Below are 23030 nucleotides of genomic sequence, written 5' to 3' on the forward strand. Positions count from 1 at the left end.
CCGACGGGTAAAGAGATCGGTTGTTATCGGATTACGTCGTTGAAGAGAAATTGTTCGAGCCATGTTTCCGAAGTAACAAAGACGGATGGCCTGGATTGCAGCCATTCAAAGATCAAATATAACGTCCCAGAACACTCCAGCTCACAGGTTAGTCTGCTCCAAGCATTTACACGAAGGTCAGTCTGCTGTTGTAGTTAATACGTCATTTTCATAACATAATTAGTGATATAGGTTACAAGCAAGTCTGGCGCTGAACAGAAATTGTCGCGCTATGCTCCTTTATTTATTGTGCATAAATAGTGAATTGTCCTGACACAATATTGCGTTTCGCTTCTGTTATTATGGTACATTGACAAAAACATATACTTTTATTCACAGGATAAAACAGGTTTTTTGTATCACTAATTGCCCAGTACGATTACAGCATACAATATTGTTGTCACTGCTACATTTCTGTGATGGGTACCAGAAATTATTTCCACTACTAATTAATTACCGTTGAGCTCAAAGGTCCTATTAATAAACGGTTAACGATTGTGTATTTATGACGACAATTTGTGAGACTGGTAAACTTATGATACGTACGATGGTCTTTACTTTCTACACGGTGCATTTCAAGGTCCTGCACCCATCCGTCGGTAAACTGTACCTGGGCTTGTTGCAGTGACCTGAAGTTACTAAACTTCATGAGTGTATGCGCTCACTCCAAGAACCGTATGATTATAAATATGCATATAAATATGCTACAATGAGATAGCTGAATTCATCTAACTAGCAAATGTTGTCCAGGCTACGTTGGTGATGCAGTTTTTTTTAATGTGTATGATATTTTTGTCATGCGATTTTAAAGCTGGTCCTACAACCGCATCCAAGAATAACATGCAGCGTATCTCAGAACTGTCGGTGAAAATTATTCTTGGAGCTAGGTTTAATTGAGCTGCATTTTAAAGAGGTGCAATTTCACAATTTGTGTATATTTTCTAAGTTCACTATTTTGTCATGTGTTGAGAAAAACACAGATTTAAAAATTACATGGTCTAATATTTACATTTAGCATAACTGCAACATTATTTTTTCGTTTTTTTTTTTTTAAAGACTCGAAAGGACTTGAAATTCAAAGTTTCAGACTTGTGACTTTACTTGGACTTTTACACCAGTGACTTGAGACTCGACTCTGACTTGCCTGACATTACTTGAGACTTGACTTGAGACTTGAGGATAAAGACTTGAGACTTACTTGAGACTTGCAAAACAATGACTTGGTCCCACCTCTGTTTAAATCTACTCTTACCTTGTGCTAAGCATGCTCAACAATTTAACATACTAGTGTCAGTTTGGTGCAGCTCTGTGCTTTGAGCTAATGACATCTTGCTTAAACAAAACTGAGCTGAAATACAGCAAAGACTTCAGCTCAAAGTTTGAAAAAGCATATCCAGAGACTAGAATCTTCTTTAAACCCCCCCGAACAAACTCTTTACAGGTAGTGTTGATATATTTCACAGTCTGTAGCATGTTGTTTTCCATTACCTACCATCAAGCACCACAAAGAAAACATATTTATATTTGTGGCGATTACCTAAGAATACATTCTTATACTGTAACAACAAAGCAGCTGCAGCCCACATTTCTACAAACGAGTCAAAGCCCAAAGAGGCCCGTGTTAAAAATGCCCAGCTCTCTGACATAGATTAACTTTACAACTTGGCACAAGAACTTCCTGTTTTGTTCTCTAAAACAAGCTGCTTCTACCGCACATCCAAGGCCAATTCAGAAATACCAGCTAACCTGACTTCAGTGCTCTTGGACTGTGGAAGGAAGCAAGTATATGTGGTGGAAACCCAAACAGACACACGTAGGACATGCTAGCCCCACACACAGGCTGATCTGGAATATTTTTAATGCATTTTCTTGACCAATAATATTGATTGCTGTGTCATTATTCATGCAAAGAGTGTCTATTCTACTTTTTTTCCAAGAAGGGAGATTATAATATTTATTTGAATATTACAGATGTCTGTGTGAAGTTATACTCTCTATTTATGCACCTTTCTTACCAAACTACCTAGATAGCTTTGCACTCCACCCTGCTGCAAAAAGTCAACCAAGATAATATTTAACTCAGTGTTGTTGTTGTGTTTTTTTAAGGGAGTTCACAACCCAGTGGGTCATGTTATGCTAGCTACATCCATTCTTTGTGTACAGTTTATACATATTATACATCCAGCATTTATTGATAAGCATCATTTTTAACTTGGATTTTAGCAGTAGCTAATAAATGTTTAATTCACATTTATTCTCTCCTCCTCTTAGCCTTCTTTCTTGTCTATTTTGCTTAGGAAATTACACTAAATGGAAGTTCTCAGCCATGCTCTTAATCTTTGAATTCATGTGGTCGCAATGGCACAGGTGCATAAACTCAAGCATGTAACCATGACAACCTGCCTTTACATTTGTGAAACACAGGGTGATTCTAAAGAGCTCAGTGAACTTGAGCATGCTCCTGTAATAGGATGCCATCGTTGCAGGAAGTCAGTATGTTCCTCGATCAAATGCAAGTTGTATTATTACAAAGTAAAAGCGTGCAGGAACGACAGCAACTCGCCCGACGCATACAGTGCATAAAAATCACCAACCTTCAGATTTCCTGGGGCATTGTTACACGTGATACTGGGCTGCCTAGAGCGTCTCCAGTTAGTGACCATCAAGTCTGCACTGCAGCTGGTTGACTGGTATATCAGAGCTTTTCACCTGCTGCTGCCAAAGATGATACGATGGAAGCAGTGAGGGTGAGCCAAAACAGTAAAGTTACAAAGCAGACCGCTTAGCAATGAGATGAAGCACCTTATAAAACCCGTGAGAGTGAAGCAGAGCTGCAGCGTCATAACTCTCTGCAGGTTTATCTATGAAAGAATTACTTAGCTTACTTAAGATGATACTATACAGCTCAAAAAAGCGTAAAAGTGTAAGAATACAAATATTTTTTACATGTTATTTTTTTTACAGGTTAGCAGCTCGAACATCATAAAACTTTAGACCTATCTTCAAGTTTGAAGACACATTCTGAGGGAACGAGGTCAAACCAAACCCTCGAACCTCCCGTCAGCTGGACACAAGCTTCCAAACCAATGTGACCCAGCCAATCAGACATGAGAACCAGCACCGTGTGTATCAGAAGAGGCATTTGATCATGCTGTGTGTGTGTGTGTGTGTTGAGAGGCAATAAATGTCACTGATTGCTGGCGTGATAATGGGCAGGTTGAGAATCACTTCAGACAAGTGATGAAGGTTAAAGAGCTCTCTCTCTCTCTCTGCCTCCTTTTAACAGCTGAAAGATTTGCAGGATGTACAGAAATTTGCTGGTGTGTGTGTGTGTGTGTGTGTGTGTGTGTGTGTGTGTGTGTGTGTGTGTGTGTGTGTGTGTGTGTGTGTGTGTGTGTGAGAGCTAATAGATCAGCCGCTCGTTAAAAAGCCTGGTCCTGGTACCAATTTATCGCCGTGTAGACTGACAAAGGGGAGGGTCAGAAGTTGAGTCCAGTCTTTGATCGACTGCAGGAGCGAGTTATTAGTAAACCTTTCATTCTGTCGTTCCTGTGCACTGCTTTTTCTCTTTTATGGATAATTTAGAGTGATGGCTTGACTAACACTTATGTCACTGTAGCCGGCATGTAGACTTATGCCATCAGAAACAATACGAAGGTGTCATTAGTCTTGTAAACACTAGAATAACATTAATCATTAGAAAGTGATTGAGTGATTGGAGATAACAGCCTCATAGTGTCATTATTATTAGTGTAATTTGCTCTTTGAGGAAAACAAATCATTAATTACTACTAACTCTAATATCTGTTTCCTGTTTCTAGCTTCGCAATGTGTCCCGAATGTGCATCTGCTGATCAATTTCAAGTCAATGAGGCGTAATGATGAGAAATTCGTGGCATGAGAACTGACGAGGTGACAGTTATTAGAATAATGTTTATAATTACAAAAACAGAAATGTTCACGACTCTCTGACAGCGTGATGCACGAGCCACGTGTCAGGATAAGGTCGGATCACATTCTCCATCAAAACCACAGGCGGTTATAACTGCCATCGCTTTTTTCTGGTTTCAGACTTTGCATCAGATTTAGGAGCTTGCTCCCATTTAACCACAGCAGCACCAGTGAGCTCCATCCTTGGGTGTTCAGATGATAAGTGCCGGCTTGCAGGTCATCCAAAAGCTGTTGGGTGGCGTTTTAAGGTTTTAACCCAGCTATTTCTTTATGGATTTTGAAGCTACAATCATGTATTGTATATTAAAGCTGGGCATGACATCATCCCTTGATTTAGCTTTGAATTGAACAACATGCACTAAAAACGTGACCTCATTTGGATGAACGTGGTTATGGATAGCAAGCTTCAACTGTAAAGTCTATGGAAGCACCACATAAACACAGACAGCTGCTAATTGTTGCTAAGAAACATAGAAATAATTCATTTGCTTTATATTACTGCTCAACATCCCCTGAGATCACAGCACTGAACTTGCCAGTTACCTATATAAGATTAAAAGTTGCATTTACACGTCTCCATATTTGCATTTTATGATGACTCTCCTCTTCTTTTGTGTAACAAACTAAAAGTGACCTGTTAAAAGTTACAGACTGCTCTGTGTGAACTGAAGTCAAGCATTTGTTGTGCAGGTGCTCATGAAAAAGCACCTATCTGCACATCATGCAGCTATTGAAGAACTTATGTAACACGAAAACATTACATTTCTGAAATGTGCAGCTCTCACCGTATTAGCAGCACAGGAACTTGTGGTGGTAGACTGTACATAAAAGATGGATGCATCTTCCCGGTCCAAAAAGTGAAGCTGGTGTTGAAATGCCTTACACCTGCATTCCTTGTAATGGCCAGCAGGCACTGGCTACTGTAACAGCCAAACAACCAATGAGAAACTTGCTCTGTGACCTCAGTGGACACTTTCTTGGTCTCGGTATCTGTTTGGGGTTATATTAAAGACAACACAAGGTTCATTTTGTAAACAGTGCTCCCAATTAAAGGCACAAAGGAGGACATGCTCAGCAGCCGAATCCATCTTTTACAGTCTATGCTTCTACTCTGCTTCCACTGCTAAATCTGATACTGCATTACTGCCTCTCGTGTCACTGCTGGCAGCTGTGAGGAGTTTGTAGTGTAATATAAAAAAGAATGAAGAGTGAAAACATAACCCAATCCTGGATTGTTTGCCACAAGCATACACTTCAAGAAGCCCATTTTCTTGTGGTTCTTGCAGTTTCACCCGTCAACTTCTCGGCATTAGTTAAAGGTTTTATAACGTTATCAACCAGCTCCACTCATACAAACCTCAACAAACTCTCTCTACCCCTCAAGCGCTCTCTTAAAACCGAAATTCAGAAAAAGTCTTCAGCGGTGTGTGGTTCGTACACAGCTAGTTCACCAAATAATCAATTCACTTTTAAAATTCTGCTTATTTTTTAATCTTTTTATTGTTTTTACCGCTTAAAAAAAAGACTCCAGGAGGACAAACTTTGAATCCCTACTTTTCCAAATACTACATCATAATCTCAGTAATTTCCACCACATCCAGACGGGGCTGAACTAATGTTAAAAGTGCACCGTTAAATTGCAAATCTTATCCTCTGTCTCCTTGTGGGCTGCTGATCTCTGCGCTTCACTCCTTGACCTGTAATATTAATTTAAAAATGATTTAAATGAAGTGAGTATAACAGTTTAATTTCTCTGTGTGTAAGCTTCCCTCTAAGGGTTCATTCTTGGTTCAGCATTACACTTAGCAGCATTTCTCTTACACCACACACACACACAAGCTCAGGGTCTCCAACTGAGGAAGAGGAGAGGCTACTAGGGAGGAGAGGAGAGCAGTAACAGAGATGAAGGGGAGGAGGAGGAGAGGATTCATATAGATTTGATAGATTGGAAGCTTGAGGCCGAGAGAACACCTGAGGGAAGAGAAAAATAAATTGGATGGAGAGAGAGAGCGAGAGTGAGCAAGAGAGGTAGGGAAAGAAATGGGAGAGAAAGACAATAGCTGCATGAAATTGGATTGAGAGAGAAACAAAATGAGAGATAACAAGCAGAGGACAGAAGGCAGAAAGAGAGACAGGAAAGAAAATCTGGAAAAGGGTAGAGGATGAAAGAGACGAGGACGAAGCAGGAAAGAGGGAACGTGGAAAAACAGCTTTTAAAGGAAAGAAAGAAAACACGACAGAAAATAGAATATTATTTATTGTCACTTCACAGGTATGATGACATTTGCATGGTTTCTGTCATATAGACATGAATAGAGACGTAAAAAAAAAAAAAAAAGTGAATTAATAAAGCATTATGAACTGACTGTTCCACCAAGTGTGACTTTAAGAAAAGCAAGAAACTGAATAAATTTAAGAATTAAATCTAAAAGAAAAAAAGGTGTGAAAGACAAACAGAGATTTAGAGGTGAAGGAGAGCGAGAGGGAGAGACAGAGAGACATAGAGAGTGAATAAAGAAATGCCGGCAGTGCTTGGCCAGCAAATTATTTGCAGAGCTACAGATTTCCAGGCTGCCTTGTTGGCCTTCCTGCATGTCTGTCACCCTGTGTGTGTGTGCGTGTGTGTGTGTGTTTCTAAGGGGGCTTGTGTGTTGAGGTGTGTCGACCACGTACACATGTGCATCTGTGCTTGTCTGTGCTAGGCAGGCTTGAACATCACCACATATGCTGACGTGTGCGTGTGCGTGTGTTTGCATGTGCATACACTCCCAGGTTATTTTTACCCTTCCATTTAAAATCTGCTTGGGGATGCAGAAGCACAGGAAGTGAGTGTCGTCTCACTTTTCCTCCAAGCGAGCTTCGGTTCTCCTCCACGTCCCGTCTGCTTGTTGTACTACTACCACTGTCTGCCATCCTCTTCTCCCATGATGCATCAGGCCTGCCTCCTATATACAGAGACAGAGATGAAATGTATGTACACCCAAAAACCATTTAAAGAAAATTCACTTGTATCTGTAGCCGATGATGACTCATCTCACACCAGAAAAATTAGGTGAAAACCACAAACTGTAGCTTAAGGAAAATATATTTCATACAAATATACAGATTATTTTGTTTTCAGCTCTGATGATTATGAATATGTTGGATGATTAGGACAGCGGCCAAGTTTCCTCTGAGTGCAGATTTCTAACACAGTGAGCAACATGAATGTTTCAGATGTCACATTTTTGTGTTTAGGTGAAAACAGATGTTTAAAGCGATTCTTGCGAAAGTCATTTTTGCTTTTTGCCTTATTTATTTAAATAATGACATCAGCCTTTTACGAAGGGGTCATTGTAGACTCTACAAACATTCACTGCAGAAGTCTAAATCAGGCCTTTGATTGTGCTATTTCAGCTACTTTAACAGGCCACAGTTGCTGTACGCCTGCAAACCACTTTGCAACCCACCTACCAGCTCATGGTATGTGTGTGATTTAACTAGTGTTGTGTCCACCGTCAGTCATGTTTCTCTCCTGTTTTAATGAGGAGATCTTGCAGTTGCCACACCACAGAGCTGTACACCTGGATATAAATGACTACAGGTGGTATAACAATACTGAAACTACAGTTTAAAATCATTGTAGTGCCTCCTGTCTGTTTTCCATAAAGTTAGCCTGTTTTGTTCTTTGCTAATACATCATCACTTTAACACAGACGTTATTTTGCACCACGGGTAAAAAAAATATCAGATTTCATATCGTCACTTGTCACTAAATAAAAATAATACTGCTCACCTGTATAGACCATTTGAACCATTGTAACCAAAACTGTCACTGATGGCAAACAAACAACAGCAGGACGTCAGAGCAGAGCGGTGACAGCTGAGGATGAAGATGTTTTCCTCTGAGGTGTTTTTGTCCTCTCGGGAGAGCGGCATGTTGAGGTTTAATGTAATTCAGCCTTTATCCCTGCTGTACGCTACAGTCTGCTTCTCACTATGTTCATGCACAGAGCTGGAAATCAGATTATTCACATTTGCTAGAGACGCCAAAATAAGTGGGAAATAAAATGTTTACATCAAGTGATAAAATCTATTGTGAAATCTTTTTATTTCTTATTCTCAACAGGAGAAAGTCTTTATTTTACTTTATTTTACAGGATTTACTGGAACTTTTCTTTTTAACGCTTTATTTTTATTGGTAGTTTGGTTTTGTTTTGTTTTTTTACAAAACACTCAGACCCTTAATACATACAGAGTATCTAGGCTAGCAGAGACGCATTAAAAAAAAGATACATCCATTTAAGGTACAATCAAATCAAATAGGTGAATTACAGCAATGATAAATTTGGTACCAGAATTTATAATAGTTTTCCATTCAGGTAAAGGTCCCATTTTTTCCAGTACTTCTCAAATTTATCAGCAGCAAGTCTTAATGAAAAAGTCAGTCCATCCATTGTGTAAATTTCCTTGATAACGCCTGTCCAGTCCAAAAATGACGGTGGATCCACGTTTAGCCATTTGCGAGTTATGGCTTTCTTTGCACCAGCCAATAGTATTATAAAAGATATTTGTCAGATTTCCTCACTCCTTGGGGCAAATCACATAGATAAAACACAGTGAAATCAGGGGCCAAGTTCAAGCCCATCATGGTATTGATTTCTGTTATAGCTTCTAGGATTAACTGGAAGTTTTTTGCTGTTGAGCTTTTGAAATCTATTCTTTTTTATACTCTGATGGGAACAGAGCCAAATATAACCAGGGCCTGTGTGTTTGTGTGTTAGCAGAATCCCAACGAGGTCACGTCTGCCTCTAATACTCTTACGTATTTCACTTGTTGACCCCTGACAGAAGCTCTTGAGTTTGTTCACCTGATGTCATTTATCAGAAAATTCTTCTATTTTCTACTACTAATCTACTTCTGGGTCACTCTGCTGCAGTGTCTGTGTGGCATTCAACTTAGCCAAGAGACATAACTTCTCCTGGGTTTGCCCCGGGGTCTCCTCCCATGCCTGAAACACCTCACCTAGACGCCCCCAGAAGGCATCCTAATCATATGCTGGAACCAGCTCAGTTCCTTTTGAGAGCAGAGGAGCAATGGCTCTACTTTGAGCTCCTCCTGCAGGCCAGACCTGCTGACTCTGTCTCTGAGAGTGAGCTCAGACAATTTTATAGCCGCTGTTTGTATCTACACTCATTTTCTTTTCGGTCACCACCCATGGCTGTCGGTGGGGGTCAGAAGGATGCTTTAGATTCACTGCAGACAAATTCCCCAAACCGTCTCTCAATCTCTTGCTCCACACTTGTGAACAAGACTACCAGATTTTTGAACGCCTTCATCTGAGGCGCCAGCTCATCCCCAGCTGCGAACAAGCAGTCCACCTTTTTCTGGCTGAGAGCCACAAACCCAGACTAGGAAGCTTACACTCTCATCCCCGATGACTTTTCAGTCAGCTGCAAATGCCCCAGTTCAAGCTCGAGGTCACTGCTGGATGAAGCCAGTGCACAGCAGAGCAGAAGAACAGTGTGTGACTTCTAATTCTAGTCAGTAGAAATCTGACTTGCTCTGATAACATATCTCAGAGACGCAGGAATAATAAGGAAAGATCATACATGGAGATCCCAGTCTGTATCTGGTGCTAGAAAACCCCTCGTGTGATTTTAGAAAGGATGCCAAGCACAGCCCTTTTCAGTAAAGAGGCCACTTTTTTCGAAGCTTAAGAATAGTTTCACTTTCATCAGTTTATCCAGTTTTCATCAGTCATTTTTTCCCAGTTTTTCCCAAACATTTTCCAGTCTTGCTTGGTGAAAATGTCATGTATGTTCATCCATAAAGCCCAAACTTTTACTTTGCCACTACAGTTTTTAAAGTTATTATTGGTTTATTTTTGGGTTGACTTTCACGTTGTAACTAAAAACAAAGGCTGATGTTTAATGGGATAAATCACCGCCCTTAAACCTCTTTCTCTCACCCTCAGATACATCCACGCCCTCTACCTGGGTGCCAAGAGCCGCTGGAACAGCAACGGGCCCCGCCGCCAGTTCCACTGGAGGCTGATGTTTGAGAGCGCTGACATCACCATGCTCCGCCTCCTGGAGGCCTTCCTGAAGTCGGCTCCACAGCTCGTTCTGCAGCTGAGCATCATGGTCCATGAAAGCGGTGTTCTGCCTCTGCAAGGTGACGCATTCAGCTGTCTTCTCCTTTTTCAAAGATTTTTAAAATTCTTGTTCTTAGAGTGAATGATATACAGCTTTATTGTGCTTTTTTAGCCATCATTACCAGTGGCTATCATAAGACAAGGCAAAGTTTTCTGCTGAGATTGGGCAAACAGCACTATTGCTGCAAAGACCAAGACGTGTAATAGACGAAGAAGCAGAGGGTCAAAGTTAAAGCAGGAAATCAGTCTATAAACTTACTTGATTTGAGGTAAGAAATAAGAACCAAACAGTAATAAAGCAAACTTATTCTGTGTGTGTGAATGTGTGAGTGTGTGATATCACTAGGAGAATCTATGCTTTATTCATGCACCTCTTACAAGAAGCAGATTGGCCTTTGATGAATAAAACAAAACAGTCTCTCTCCCCCGCTCTCTCTCTCTCTCTCTGTGTGTGTGTGTGTGTTCACTTCAGTACTTTTCACACTCCGTGTTCACACACACCTGGCGGGCACCAGCAGCAGCAGAAGACAAGTGTCAGAAACATATTTAAATAGCACAAAACACACAGCTGACTCATAAAACCCACAACGCACACATGTAGTCTGCAGAATCCAAAAAACTAACTTCCTGCATTTGAATATCTTTAAAGTTCACCTTTGCTCTCCTCCTACGACTCTGTGTTCAGTTACAGACGAGTGGAGGGCAAACATCTGTGCGAGGCGCAGCCGTGGCTGCAGTGGACGCAGGGCGCACCGACTGTGCTCAGCGTAGCAGCGATATCGACGTGCATGGCTGCAGTGACAACACAGAGTCTGCGTCTCTGCAGGAAACATAGCACATCTGCTTTGACATTCATTAGAAGACGACTTACGGCCCTTTGAGAGTGTAACACTGTGTTATTTTAATATTTCATGTTAAAAAAACAAAAATGTTTAAATCCAAATCCCCGTACAGTCAAAGATCAGTAATATAATCCAGTCTTCTAATGCACGTTGTGTGAATATCACAGTTTAGATTGTTATGCTTAACTGGTGAGCTCACAGATTACACTCGTTCAGAAAATCACAATGAAGTCATCAGTTAATAAGAAATGGCATATTTAACAAAATAAAATCCCGTGATTTGTTCTGTAAAGTTTAAAAAAAGTGGATCGAGTGCAGAAAGTAGTTATTAGGAAAAAAACTGTATGTTAATAACAGCTAAAAATAATAAAAACTGCTGAACAGTGATGGCATAAAAACATGAAACTACATCAAAATAATAATAAGCACCGGAGCTGATCAGACTAGAGACACAAAGACACGATGTGCACCAGAAGATAAAGCCTCATCACAATAAAATATTCAAGTGATTAACAAGTACCTCAATTTACTACTTAAGTACTCTTCCTGAGTAAATATACCTGATTACAGTACAATTTAGCCTTTGAAAGCATGTTTTTATAGGGAACCTATTGTGTGCAGTAGCTACAGTAGCTTTGCATAAGTTGCTACATCATAATCAGTCATAAACATGGACTCTGAAGTGTGTGAATGCAGTTACTCGAGAATCAGGCGATGTAGGATTTTCAAATTCTTAAAATAGGAGCATCTAATAAAAGTCTCACAAGTTTTAATCCCGGTGACCTTGACCATGTAAGACGTCACCTTTCCTGCAAATCACCCAGCATTCTGAAATTTATGCCATAGATGTGTGACCTAGGAAGCTGAGGGGCTCTCATTAAACGAGCTGTGGTAGCTCCCATCTTCCTCTCTTTAAGACAACTTTCTTCTGATTGGCTGCCCCCTAAAAAAAGGGGTGAGTGGGCGTGGCTTCTGTGCTCACAGCCAGAGCTGTGCTCACTGAGACGACCGTATTAGGTTTAACCACTCTTTATGACATCATTCATATTAAGGATGAGGAAGAACTGTGACTCTCAAGCATTATTCATACACACACCTGCGTTATTTGTGGGTTTATTTAGGTTTATTATGAGAGCTTTAACATTTTGAGCAGTATGTGTGAAAAAACTGGGAAATGTATAATAGATGCTTTTTAACCTCGAACCGTCCTTTGTGTCCCTCCTTACCAAACATCCTTTATCTCATAGTCTAAAAGCGAAACTCCTCTCAGAGATAAACGTGTCCGAGCTCTCACACACAAATATCCCTGTCTACTTTGACCTACCATCTGTTAAAAAGCATTCATGTTTTTTAATGTGGGCACTCATACATACGCTCCTGCAGTGCCGGCAGTACTGAAGAGCTGAGAAGATTCACCATCATTGCACTATCATTATCCATTATCATTTTATCTGTCACACGAATCGAGTGTCGGTGTAGCCAATTAATCATTCAAGTCATCTGTTAAGGACAAATCCCAAACATTGGCTGGTCCCAGTTCCTCCAAATGCTGAGCTTTCCAAGCGTAACAAACTGCATCTGTCACTGTTTAGTCATAATTCCCTTTGGTTTGGGTTCATTTATTGCATGGATGTTTTAGTGTATTTTCTCAAGCTATGCTTCAGGATAGTTGCTGCGTTGCTAACCTGATTTATAAATTTGGTTGTGATTTATCAGCTACAGTAATGGAGGCAATTGTTGATTGAGAGAACAGGCTGCGGTTGGATTAAGTTCATCTCAGTTTGTAGACAGGTGATCTTGAAAAGGTGATTTTCCGATTACTTATTTAGTTTTGCTTTTATTTTCTAATCTATTTCTCTTCCAGCTACAGTAACTTTAACATGATCAATGTTCCTCCTCCAGAACACTGATAGCTCCATCTCCATATTTTCCCTTAATATGAAATGTACCACTCCACTCCGATTGGGGGTTTTCTTTATCAGACTTGTTTTTCATGCTCGCAAATTTCCAATTTTGTTTCTATCTGCTGTGTTTAATCTCTACTCCAAACCATTTTTTTGGCCACAATTACCTGGGCAGTCCGGAGAGCGAAGAAGACTCGATCCTGAAGTGCTTTCACCCTTTGAAAGCAATTCCCTGTGATTTTATCCCAGGAAACAATCATTTTCCTGGTTTTTTTTTTCTTCTTTTTTTTGCATCCCCATCCACTAGGCGATTCATTGCAGATCTCTCATTGTTTATAGACAACATCATCCGTTCCTTGAAATCCCGGGGGAGATGGTCTGGGGTCAAACGTTTGGCTCTCTCAACTTTTAGAGATTAGAGACACTGTTTGGATCCCAGAATCCACATTAGCTAAATGAACCCACTGATCACTGACATTGTTACTAAAATCTGAAACAAATCGATTTACACACAAACAGGTTGTTGTTGTTTTTTGCAATTTTAATTTGCAAAGGGGTAAAAGAACAAATAAGGAACATGGCAGCATGGCTTTTGACAACAAATAATAGAACCATTTATAGAAACTCGCCATGGTCAAAGAATTGAGTCAGAGCCTTCCATTCAAAGACGGCTTGTACAGTTGACTTATTACGATCTTATAAAGACTGTATAAAGACGAAACATGATGCCACGGACACATCAATAAGGCCAGCTTCACACAGAGAAGGGCACAATCATAAAATGTTCCATCACATTGATGACACTTTAAAACCAACAAAAACTACATAGAATAAAGAACGCTTAAACATTTCTCCAACATCTTAGAATTTGAAAAAACGAATCATGTCATTGGTTTTCTTCCAGGTCACGGTCATGGTGGCTGCAACCTAAGTGAATACACCAAAACATCCAACTTTTTCAGGGCGTTATTGAAATGTTACCCAGCCAGCTGAGAAAAGTAGTTTCCTCCCATCAGGAAAAGTGCAGTAAAGTAAAATAACTGAACGATATGATCTGCTGCCTCTCCAGCGAGTCTCTCATCCTACAGCTGGATTCCACAGCCTTGGACTCAAGTTATCTTGAGTAATCTTGAGAGGTTGAAACATATAAAGCAGTTCTAAATGAGCCCATGTTAGAGTGGATCTCCACCGCAGAACAAAGACTACCGTTGCCAGCTGTGGTCCAAGATGGTCGACTGGAAGTGCGAATAAACTTGGGACGAGATCCTCTCAGCTGAAGCAGCTGAATGATATCAAAGACAGCAAGCAGGACTCTTGGAAACATTGGTTTCCAATAATGTTAATTATGTTAAATAGCACAGATGTAAAAACCCAAAGAGTTCAGTTCATGCAATACCAGATGTTTCAGTTTCTGTGAAATTCATTGGAGATCATTTCCTTTCCAAAATTAAAGCAGCTTAAGGGGAATGACTCATATATCAAATCAAAGTAGACAGAGGTTTGAAGTTTAAAGAACTCCCTTTCCTTTATTAATACATATATAGCATTTGTCTGGTGAAGGTAGCCCATAATTTTCTCTGTTCTTAATGCTGCTGAATCCTCTTGAGACATATTGTTTCAAGCAGGCTGTACAGTAAAGGAGTGACAGCTCTCTCCTTTAATCAGACCTCATTAAGGAAACACTCTGTGGTTTCTCTGGCCTGCCACTGGTCTGTGTTAAATTGTTTTTGTTCAAAGATGGAACAAAACCGTTGCTGTTTTGTCACGATATTTTCCATTTTCCAACCAAGCCGCACAGACGCCGAGAATGCTTCTGTTCGCAACGCTTGATGGTGTTTTAATAGTTTCAGCCATTTCCCCCCATTTCCATTCGTGTTAGACGAAACAAGCTGATGCATAAAGAGAGCCAAGTTTAGAAATAAGGAGACAAACTACAAACACTGCAAAACTGAAGACAAAAAGTATATTAAAAACCAAAGAAACATGTCACATGTAAACAAAAATATGTGCCTAGCGCTGTGTCCCTGCTGTGCTAGGAAAATCTTACATGTGCAACAGCATTTAAATTTAATAAAAGTGAAAAAGTAAAAAGAGATTTTAAACACAATAAGTTTTCTGACTTGTGAAAAAATGGCGCTCTCCAGCTGAGGACCAGTTCAAACTCTGCACCTCTGAGTCGACTTTAAACTTTCTTTTTAAGGTTGATCTCAGTTTTTAAGAGAAATATTTTAGAAAAATCTTCAGATTAATCAAATGCAAAGTCGGTGCCGCTCTTTCTCTGCTCACATTTTAATGCCTTCTCAGTGTGATTCACGGCTAATTTGAGACAAGGCTGCATGATTAACACGCATGAATATTTAATATGCTAAACTGTGCTCTGGGCGGTTCGCAGCAGGCCTGAAAGTTACATGTGCGGGCTAATGATTATTTGACTTCAGTAGAAACTGGTTCAAGTCCAGATAAATTTGACAGCCAGCAACCCTAACCCTTTTTTTGTGTTTGTCCTTATGTCAGTGAAGTTAAACCAGATGTCAGAGAAAGGTTTCAGCCATATTCCCAGTAAGTTCACTAATCTCATCCTTATTATTGTCCAAACCTCTCACATTCCCTATGCTGATCACTTGAACAACTCCAGCTCTGAATCCTGGAGTAATCCCAGACTTTCTAATCTTCCTGTTTCTGTTAGCAACCTGGGAGTGTCCCTTTCCTCATACAGTAGACTCATGAAGAGATCCCAGACGTCAGGACTTCCTTTGTCGATCCTCAGGATTATAGTACTCACTGTGGGAATGGATTGAGATCACTAGTAGACTTAGTAGTTATAAAACACATTTTACCTTTGCCTAAATCAAAATGAGAAAAAAGAACTGACTTTAGAAGATGACAGAGTTATTAAAATAAAAAGAAACAACTGGAAATGCTCCAGCAGGCCTCCACTCAGCACGGCGGGAAATAAATAAACACATTTTAAGCTCGGGGAACAAGCGTGGAAAAAAGAGAAAACTGTAGGAGCATGTTCAAAAAACGAAAGCCATACTACTGTAGGGTGAGATGGCTCTTAGTACTTCACATGTATTCCCACCTGAAGGATTAAAGCTGGGACTAAAGCTTTGTGACTCCAACTAAAAAAAGGCAAAACCATACCTGATTTAAAAAGGGCAACCTCCCCTGTGAGGTCTTCTGGTTGTGCTCCTCCGGATCAGTTTAAACAGTGCAGCTGTCTGTAGACGGCTCATTGTTTTCAGCACATCTATGTGATTATCTCTGATTTCACCAAAGATCTCAAGGATCAGTACTGGTGATGAGAAGTTGGCTGCTCCACATAGACTAAACTGCATTTTTCCTCACTGCTTAGCAGGTCACTGACGAGCATCATTACATTTACATTCACAAGAGTGTGCACCACGAACTCACACCAAAGCTGAGTGCTTGTAGCCGCAGTCTTGGGTCTCCACGTTTGACAATTTGGATCGCTGGGACTTTGTTTTTCTCCCCTAAACTTAAATTCAAGTTAAAAGCTGGAAGTTATTTGATCTGACTCTTGACCCACCGGGAGAGATTCAGTGTGCTTTCAAAATTGGACTCCCAAGCAGACGCCTAATACAGCAGCATTACTAAAAGAAGACCTTGATAAGAAAAGAAGGCACATTTTTATCAAGTACATTTTTTCTTAGTTACAGAACTCACGGACCACATCTCAGACATTTCATAATACAAGCAATAAATCAGCTTACAATTACCTGACCACATTACTGAGCCACACGGGGCAATTTAAACTACCTCTGTTAGTTAACATTGAAGAATCCCTGATAGTGATTTTGATCCTTTGTTGTAAGTTGATCTTGTGCTGTCTGTGTTTCTTAGTCCAGTGTAGTGAAGCCTTTTAGTTGTGTGATTCTAGCCTCCTCTCGCCGTTTAGTTGTTTGTGTTTGTTGTTGTCCTTTCTTTGCCTTGTTTGGTGTTCATGCTTCAATCTGTTAATTTCTCGTCAGTTGTTGATATTCTGGTTAGTGTTACTCTCCTTTGCTAGTTAGCTGCATCTCGATGTGAGTTGTACATCATGCCTCTTGATTATGTTCAGCTGTCTCGTTACCCTCCTGTGTTCAGACCCCCATCAGCCTTCTGCGTGCAGCCTCGGGCTTCCCTTTGTTGCGTCATCTGTTTAGTCAGCGTACTTTGGCTGTCTGAGGCTCCTCGTGTTAGTCCCGGGATGCTCCTGTGACTATTGGATTTCAATTTGCTTGCGTTTTTGATTTTGTTTGGATTCTGAAATCAGCCTGATAAACGGCTCACCTTTTATTTGACATCTCAAACTCTTTTCTGCATCCGCACACCCCACAATCTACACACTGCGACATCCAAATTTAAGATGCAGTTTAAAGTTTCTCTTTCCAAGGTCAAAATTAAAATGCCACTTTTAGGGTTTTTTTCTCTTTTCTACCACTCTGCAGCATGTAATCTCCCTGCTCGGGTAGCTTTATAATTCTATTTAACAATATCACTGGTGTTGTTTATTATGAGCTATTCAGTCAAGTTAATAACTATAGTCCTCTTATGTTTCCCCCCCTCTGTCCAGGTCTATCTGCCTCGGCCTCCTTGGTCTCACTGGCCTGGATGATCGCCTCCTACCAGAAGGTCCTCCGTGACTCCCGTGACGACAAGCTGCCCATGTCCTACAAGGCCGTGATCGCCCAGATGCTGTGGCACTTCTTCACGATTGGGGCGAGGACCGTGGCCTTTGCTCTCTTCGCCTCCGTCTTCCAGCTCTACTTCGGCATATTCATCGTCAGCCACTGGTGCGCCATATGTGACCTGATGTTAAGAATCTGGACCCCAAATGGGAAGAATTAGACACCTGCTGCATTTCTTTTGTTATAGAGAGAAATCTATACTCTGTTCCAGTAATATTAGTCAACTTGCATTCCAACAGCAGGTAGACAAAAATCAAACTAAAGAAAGTCAAGTAATACAATATATAAAGAGCAAGTTTGGTAAATATATTCCCTTTATACATAAACCTTTTTAATCTGCTCGTTCTTGCTTGTTAAATCGCAGAAAACAGCTTCCTACACACTTTACAGGTTCTTCCCCCAAGCAGGGACATTTAGCAGGGCCTAATTTATAAAATACTTTCAGTGTTAATTGTAATTATTCATACAGCAGGTTTAGCAAATTGGTGCTGAAAGAATGTAGCCTTCTATAGGGAGAAGGTCAGTCTTAACGTTTTATCTCATGCCCAGCGATGATTTGCATTCGGGCATTCCTGTATGTGTTCGCTCTACTTTAAATGGCTTAGATGTGATATTCTGTGCCAGGAGCATTCATTAAATTCTCTAGAAATGGATTGCCTGATATCATCGCTTTGTGTTTAGGGATGTACTTTGAGGCACAACTGAGAGATTTATGTTATCTGTCTTGTATTGCCCCTTTGTCTTAGTGTTCATTTGTGACTTCCTGTACTCAAGGCAGCTATAATCAATATTTTTATATTACTGATATAAATCAAATGTGAAAACAATGGCACAATGTGAAAGGTGCTACTTGTGGTGAAGACCCTACAGCGCACTATCACCTGAATGTGCAACTCCCTCGGTTTTCGGGGCGTTGTTGCGAGCTGCATCGCATTGTTTGGCTGTTCAGCTCACGACTTTACTGGTTCATTTTTACTGCTCTCATACTGTGATTGTTCTCACAGCTTTTCTCAGTAACAAAGCTTTAAATATCCTCTCTTCACATCCTGCTCAGCACCAAACAGCATGCAGTCAGAGTTTGCAATTAGCTGGTGTACACTGAGAAGCAGTCAGCTTTTGAAGAGACCTTTAATTTCCCTCAGATGTTTGTGAAGTGCGCAGATTTTATTTAATAGATGAACACAGCCTCTGTGATGTCAGACACTGGTTTGTGGACAATGGAGAAATCGCTCAAATGAAACAAAATAGTGCTCGGTAACAGCTGCAAGCTTGTCCAGAAAATCAGCTGTTGCAGGCTTAAATAAATCTGGCATGTTGTTCGCTCACATCACTTGGATACAGTAATTTGCAATTCTAAGGCAAAGACAAAATTCTGTGGATTTCTGTTAAATTATGTCAACAGCTGAGTTAATTTCACTTCTATTGGCCTCACAAACAAAGTTTACAGTAAAAAACAGTCCAAAAATATCTCATTAGTATTTTGACAGCTCTGGTGATTTTGAGCCTTTCCAATACTGGTTCTATAAACAAAGTATATCCTGACAGTGATGCTAATTGAAGGTTAGTTGGTCATTAGAATTACAAGTATTTGCCACTCGTAAACTTGTAAACAGAGAAAACAGAGAAGCTCGCCAAAAAGGTCGCTAAGCCCTCAGCTATGCAGACCTAGAGACTAATCGGCAACCAGTTTGTGAGTGGTTGCTGGAGTTTGTTGGCAGTTGTGAAAATGGTTTCAAATAGGGTGCTTTACCTGTAGTTTGCATGGAGGACATCATCATGTCTGCAAACATTTGCCATTTACTCTCAGAACTGTTGTAAAACTAGAAAACGTTTGATGGAAAATAGAGACAGTAAATGTTCCTCTTGAAAGTAAAAGTTGTGCAACCAACAGATTTCAAAATTATTTTGAAGGCGAACAGTCTCTGTTTCCAGTTTGTGGCACATTTTTCAGACACTACTGCATGCGAGTAGTTCACAATTGTTTGCTGACCAGTTGGTGTTTACTGACAACAATGGCAACCTGCTAGTTGCAACAAAGTTTTCATGGCTGCACTATATATCTCTTGTGACCAGTGGTTGCCAGATGGTCTCTAGGGCTGTTTGACTGGGGCATTATCTGGAGAGCACTGAAGCTCATGCCAGTCTTCTAGATTCTTATGTTTTGTATGATTTCATAATTGGTACTGCTGGGAGAACTAGAGGAAAAATGTGAGGGATCACAAGCATCTTTAGCAATCTTCCAGTGGGAATCATGACTGTCTTCAATTTTAAAACTTGGGCAATAAAGACAAATAAACTGAAACTCAGTTCCTACAAAACTGACTGCAAATGTCAGTGTCTATAAGTTAAGAAATGTGTTATGTTTGCAGATTCCTTACGTACATCTGTTGTCTACAGTAGCTTATTAACACATAGGCTAGCATTAGCTTTCTAACAGCTGACTGTAGGGTCCTAAAATAATCTTTTGACATAGAAACATTTTATGCCACTTTGTTGGCGTTCTGAAGCATGTTCTGGGCTAATCTATTTTCCTTTTCAAAGAGTGCAAAGTTATAAAATACTATTACAACCTGATTGAAATTTTGCAAAAGAATCTGTATATCATATCTTATTATAAGGCCCATGCGCATTGTTGTCGAGACTAGCTGTATTGTTGTGTTGTCTTTCCAGGTGTGTCATGACCTTTTGGATTATCCAAGGTGAGACTGACTTCTGCATGTCCAAGTGGGAGGAGATCATCTACAACATGGTGGTGGGCATCATTTACATCTTCTGCTGGTTCAATGTCAAAGAGGGCCCCAGCCGTTTCCGTATGACTGTCTACTACTCTGTGACACTGGCTGAGAACGTGGCGCTGACTGCCGCCTGGTACACCTACCGTGACCCACAAACGGCCGATTCTTCTGCCCTGGTGGTTGTATGTCTGGTGGCCTGCAGCTTTGCCCTGGGAACCTTCTTCATGTTGGTGTACTACTGCTGGCTGCACCCAGATGGGCCTGTTCTAGGCTCACAGTGGGGAGGATGTGTTGACGAGGGCGTGGTAGGTTCAGGAGGGGTGGCGGGAGTGATTGATGCTTGCCTTACTCCATCACAAGGATCCCAAACGGATATAGTCATTACCAGTCCTCCAAGGACTCTGCCCAGGACTAAAGACACAGGGGAGCCAGTTCCCGGGGAGCGAGAAAGGGACAGGGAGAGGGACAGAGACAGTTGCCTGCCTGTCTTCCAGGTACGTCCCTCCCCATCCTCCTCTCCTGCACTCCTTCACAGGACCTCCTCGTCATCTCGTGCACATGAGGGACCCGTGATCCGGATCGACCTCCCGAGAAAGCGATACCCAGCATGGGATGCGCACTTTATCGATCGACGTCTGCGCAAGACCATTCTGCTTCTGGAGACCACATCAGGCATCAGCCCCCGGATACAGTACAGGAGCAGCATGATGGGCAGCAAAGAGGTATTGGAATATGAGACAACTGTTTAAGCCAACAGTGGCTTTTAAACTTATAAACGCAGTCTGGGACCAAGGCTCAGCCTGAGATCAGTTCTCATCCCAGGACTATCTACGCCAAGAGAAGCACGAAAAGAAGATGCTGTGTGTCGGGCAGCTCTTTGAGAGGCTGTCAAAACTTGATTGTAAAATGTGAAGCGCAATCTGGGACCAAAGCAGTCCGGGAGTAAGTAGCATGAATGAGCCATGGGAAGTCAGCGGAGTAATGCTGAACTGGGATAATCTTCGAATTTTTTTTTCTAAAAGTTTTGAGGGAAGGAAAATATCCCTCATCCTGGGACCAAGGTGTGTTAGATTTTGTTTTATCCTGCACGGTCAGTACAAGAAGTAAAATAATTTGCAAGAAATTAAGTTGTGAAGTTTGAGATAATTGAGAAGCGGTCGGCTGCATGAACTTGAGCCTTTGACCCAAGAAAGACAACAGAGACTTTCCGAGGAATGTTTAGGAAACTAGAAATGCATGGGACATGCAATCAGTTTGGTTCGGTGTGATTTGGTTTTGTAAAGTCGGGACTTAAATTGAAAAAAGTCATTTTCCAGTCCTTCGTCAGACATTTGGTAACAAAGATATCTTGCTTTGCATCCAAAAAATAGACATTTTTTAACATCGCAATCACCAACTCATTGCGAACTTGTTATGTTTCATACTTTGAGAATCACAGTAACATGGAAGAACACATGCATATAAAGTCGTGCATTTCTTTTAGCAAGAATAAAACACAACAATATTTGCTAATTTGTGTCCAATTATGACACCAAAAGGTTGCATGTCCCTCACAACCATCCGTCAGTCGTGTCCCAAAAGAAACGTAATCTTGTACGCTTGGCTCCGATCTCATGCGACCACGATGATGGAAATGTAGGCCTGACATCTACATGTGATATATTCACTCATCCATATGTGTTATGATAGCAGCCATAGCAAAAGTCTCCCTGTTTACATCCCAGCTGCGCTGTCAATGCCCGACACGAGAAAGGACTCGTCTGGAAAAAATAAATCAGGACTAAATGTGAGGATGTGAAAGTGGGCAACTTCTGCCATGGCTCCCACCATATGGCATGCTGTAACTCACCACAAACAGGCCTGTGATGTACAGTTGAATAAATACAGATGTCAGATATAAGCTGTTATAATAAGCTGTAGTTAGACGAATGACTTTTGAGTGAAAAAGCTTCATTTTCTTGTGAAATTCTAAATCTCATCCAAAGTTTTTCAGAACTCGTAACATGTAGAATATGAAGGTTTCCACAAACAACATTTTTCAAAGAAAACAGTGAGAAATTACTCTTTACGGTATCAACACTACTTTGCTGAATACATTTAACAGTGAATAACAGACATTTGCTCAAAGCAAACTGAATACGAACAATTAAAGATGCAAAGCACCTTCATGTTTTATTAAGCTAGCTAGTCAGCATTAGGTGTCGTTTCTTCTCAGAAACAAGATGTTGGCAAGGGTCGAGTGAAAGGTGGCGCTGTTTACAAAATAAATCCACAATCAGGTCTTTGATTTAAAGATTTCTGAAGATTTGAATTCAGACTGATGTCTGCATAAGAATAAGAAGAATCTGAAATCTGGAAGCAGATGCTTTTGTTTTCTGTTTGTAGTCAATTTGTAGTCCTGTTGGTCTTCTATTAAATTAGCACAGGGCCTTGGTTGCATACAGGTAAACAGTCTGTCCATAGACCAAATAAGGGATTGAATTTTGGCAAATGCAATCTCAAAACAATCAGTTCTAAAATTAATCTGCAATAGTAAACAAAGACTTCTGGACAGAGCAGGAAATCCTGGCTCAGATATCCATTAGCTGCTGCTCTGGATATCCTTATGTACCCCTGCCCCCAAAGGCTGATAGATTTGCAGTACGTTTGTTGAATAGAAAGGAAAAGCAGATTGGCATAGAAATTCTCTTTGCACCTTTAAACTCTTGTTGCGATGACCTGCAGCAGGAAG

The 23030-nt window shown here is 40.7% G+C and overlaps 1 protein-coding gene across 1 annotated transcript in view; it reads left to right on the forward strand.

Moving 5' to 3' along the window:
* xkr7b (XK, Kell blood group complex subunit-related family, member 7b) overlaps positions 1-21811 on the forward strand; it is a 113271-nt gene extending 91460 nt beyond the window's left edge. Inside the window, exons 2-4 of the mRNA XM_026153139.1 lie at positions 9948-10147; positions 17450-17669; positions 20235-21811. Coding sequence (XP_026008924.1) covers positions 9948-10147; positions 17450-17669; positions 20235-21048 — 1234 coding nt within the window. The 3' untranslated portion in view covers positions 21049-21811. The remainder of the gene's footprint in view (positions 1-9947; positions 10148-17449; positions 17670-20234) is intronic.
* The last annotated feature ends 1219 nt before the right edge of the window (positions 21812-23030 follow it).

Source organism: Astatotilapia calliptera, chromosome 20 (genome assembly GCF_900246225.1).
Source record: "Astatotilapia calliptera chromosome 20, fAstCal1.2, whole genome shotgun sequence".
Lineage (NCBI taxonomy): Eukaryota > Metazoa > Chordata > Actinopteri > Cichliformes > Cichlidae > Astatotilapia > Astatotilapia calliptera.